The 3,368-nt window shown below is 53.4% G+C and overlaps 1 protein-coding gene across 1 annotated transcript in view; it reads left to right on the forward strand.

Annotated features, from left to right (window-relative positions):
- MBD3 (methyl-CpG binding domain protein 3) overlaps positions 1–3,164 on the forward strand; it is a 6,290-nt gene extending 3,126 nt beyond the window's left edge. Inside the window, exons 3-5 of the mRNA XM_010146217.1 lie at positions 508–598; positions 1,066–1,243; positions 2,972–3,164. Of these exons, the coding sequence (XP_010144519.1) occupies positions 508–598; positions 1,066–1,243; positions 2,972–3,164 (462 nt within the window). The remainder of the gene's footprint in view (positions 1–507; positions 599–1,065; positions 1,244–2,971) is intronic.
- The last annotated feature ends 204 nt before the right edge of the window (positions 3,165–3,368 follow it).

Below are 3,368 nucleotides of genomic sequence, written 5' to 3' on the forward strand. Positions count from 1 at the left end.
TGGGACGGGGGCGCCAAGAAGGTCAACGGCATCCTGGCTGGTACCAGCACTGGTGTGGCCAGCAGCACCAGGGCAGGGATTGTCCCCCTGCACTGGGGACACGGGGGAGGCCACACCTCAAATCCTGGGGTCAGTTTTTGTCCCCTCACTCCCAAAGGATGGACACGTTCCTTAGCTTCTGGGGTGGATGTGAGACGGCAGGAGAGGCACAGGAGCGTCCCAAAGGCTGTCCCACACGACGTGCGCTGAGCTCAGAGCTCCGTACCAGTCCCTGGAAGGAAAAAGAGCCCCTTTCAAGGCTGCAAACCAGGACAGAGCTGTCATGGGACTGACTGGTGAAGGGGGTTGTTCCTGCTGCCAGACAGGGCAGCCCCCTTCCGTGTAAGCCCCGGGCAGAGCTGCCCCTTGTGCGTGGGGCTCTCCCGGCGTTCGAGAGCGAGCCGGCGCTTCGTGCGGTTGTCAGTGCCACGTCTGTCGTGTGCCAATAAACGTTTTCTTTGATGTCAGCTCTTCTGGGAGAAGAAATTAAGTGGACTGAATGCTTTTGACATCGCAGAGGAGCTGGTGAAAACAATGGACCTTCCCAAAGGTTTACAAGGTAATCAGAGTCTGCCCGTTCCGCCGGGGGTGGTGTCCGATCCCCACCAGCGGTGACGTGACGCTTTTGTGCCTGACCTCCGGGTTCCAGCCCTGTCAGCGCTGCGGGACCGTTCCTGCTTCGACAGGGACTGGGAGTCCTTGGGCTGGAAGGCTCAGTGCCCTCGTCCGGAGGCGACGCTGAAGCAAAGCTTCGCGGCTTTTGTTGTTGATCGTTTTCCAGAAGCAGAATGGAAACTGCTTCCGCTCCCAGTTTGGTATTTTTAGTGTAACAGAATCACAGGAGGTTTAACTGCCTCGGAGAGAGTTGTCCAGGAGCTGCTGGAAGAGTTTAGCACGAGATTTACGCTGTGTTTGCTTCCTAAATGAGAGAACGCGCCTTGTCGTTCAAATTGCTTTGGTGCCGCCTGTGCCGATTTGCCGTTGTTGTGCCCCGTCTGTCTGTTACCGCCTCTCCTCCCCCCGCAGGGGTTGGACCTGGCTGCACCGATGAGACGCTGCTCTCCGCCATCGCCAGTGCGCTGCACACCAGCACCATGCCCATCACCGGGCAGCTCTCTGCGGCTGTCGAGAAGAACCCTGGAGTCTGGCTCAACACCTCGCAGCCGCTTTGCAAAGCGTTTATGGTGACAGATGAAGATATCAGGTATTAACTAGAAATAGCACTTGCTGGCTTGGAACAAGGTTTCCCAGGGTAAAACAGGACCCCCTTGGTTTTTTAAGGGCAAGTTTGAATGTCTCTGTCGGTAGAGTAGAAAAAAATGGTTACACGAAGCTGCTCACATCACGGTACATACTTAAGGCCCATTAGATTTTATTCTTATCAGAGAATCATTTGGGCTGGAAAAGCCCTTTGAGCTCCTCCAGTCCCCCCGTTTCCCAGCACCACCAGGTCCCCCCTGACTCCTGTCCCGCAGCAGCACCTCCACACGGCTGGGAAACCCCTCCAGGGATGGGGACTCCACCACTGCCCTGGGCAGCCTGGGCCAGCCCGGGACAACCCCAACGGGGCAGAAACGGCTCCTCAGGGAACACCTCCACCTTACCTGGGGCCACTGGAGTGAGGGATGACAGCTGAACTTGTTCAGATATGCTACAAGATGAAAGTAACAGGAGTCTGTAACAATCAGTTTGGTTGAAAGAGATCTTTAAAATCATCAAGGCCAGCTGTTAGCCTAGCACTGCCTGGTTACCATTCACCTGTCTCCCTCAGCACCACCTTGGCCTGGCTGGGAAACCCCTCCAGGGATGGGGACTCCACCACTGCCCTGGGCAGCCTGGGCCAGCCCGGGACAACCCCAACGGGGCAGAAACGGCTCCTCAGGGACAACCTCAACCTTCCCTGGGGCAACTGGAGGCCGGTTCCTCTCGTCCTGTTGCTTTTCCTGGGGAGAGGAAACCAACAATTGCTCAGTTACTCCAGGTTACTTCAGGTTCATGTTTGTTTCTCATGTCAGGATATGTCTCCTTGTATTGAAAAAACTGGAGTAACCTTGGTTAAGGCACCTCCAAGCGAAGGAGGGATTGGAGAAATCCTGAACAGGGCGATTCGATTCTCTTCCCCTTACTCTGTGTCAGCACGAGATCAAATCAAAGCATTCAGCGCCAAGCCGCAGCCAGCAGGGCTGGAATTTATTTAGGGAGAGTTTGTTTTCAGTCATGAAAAACTGCAGTTCAGCTTTGAGCACCTGATGAGAACTGAACACATCAGACACGAACGCGACAGCACGCGGCTTCGCTTAGAGGTGGTGCTTGTTTTGACTGCTCGACTGACACAGCTTGAATTACAGGATGAGTTTTCTGTGCATGATTTATACATGAAGGACCAGGAAAAATGGTCTGGTTATAACTTCCTGATTTCCCGTGGCCAAGATGAACTAGGAGTCCCCTGAGCCACTGATTGTCCGTCACTTCTTTACTTTGCCGAGACTTTGACAGAAAAAGGAGCTCTAAAATTTAAGGTTGTAACTCAAAAAGGGGAATGGGCAAAAATACCGAAGTGGTCAGAAACTTGATTCTCTCCAGTCTCTTTTTTGGAAACCCGAGCAGGGTAGGCTGACTTTTTTGTGTTTAAATCAGTCTTAGCACTAGGAAATAAAAAAAAAAATGCTGCTAGATTAGGCAAACTTCAGCCAGAATGAGAACTGGTACAAGCGATGCCAAGGGCATAGAAAATATTGGGCAACTTTTTGACGTGTTTTTTCATCTTCACTTGTAATGTAGGTCCAGGCAGTTTCTTCACCACCCCGTTGTTAGAGGGCGCTCTCAGAGCTGGGCTTGTCTGCCCAGCTCCGTGTCTGAGGGATTTGAGACTCCCTTCCCTTGGCAGAGGCAGCTCTGAGGACTGACGCCAGTGTTGGTTGATTTGGGGCAGGAAGCAAGAGGAGCTGGTGCAGCAGGTGCGGAAGAGGCTGGAGGAAGCCCTGATGGCAGACATGCTCGCCCACGTCGAGGAAATCGCCAGAGATGGGGACGCTCCTTCTGAGAAAGAAGGAGGTGAGGAAGAAGGAGAAGAGGAAGAGGAGGAGGAGGACCAGGACCATGACCAGGAGATGGAGAACGTATAGTCCAGGTGACGTGACAGCATCCTTTCTCGCCTCCAGCCGTACTTCACTGAAGGCAGAAATGTTCGCAGAGGGAATCTCAGTCTTCACTGACAGATCTTTGCTTTTTAGCACGTGCTTTTCAAGGGTAGTGCCCCGGTTTCAGGATAAATCAGATGTTTTTGGGGGGTGATGCCTGGTGAGCACTGGTGTTGTCACAGGGTGTGA

Source organism: Buceros rhinoceros, unplaced genomic scaffold, assembly GCF_000710305.1.
Source record: "Buceros rhinoceros silvestris isolate BGI_N320 unplaced genomic scaffold, ASM71030v1 scaffold17662, whole genome shotgun sequence".
NCBI classification, from domain to species: domain Eukaryota; kingdom Metazoa; phylum Chordata; class Aves; order Bucerotiformes; family Bucerotidae; genus Buceros; species Buceros rhinoceros.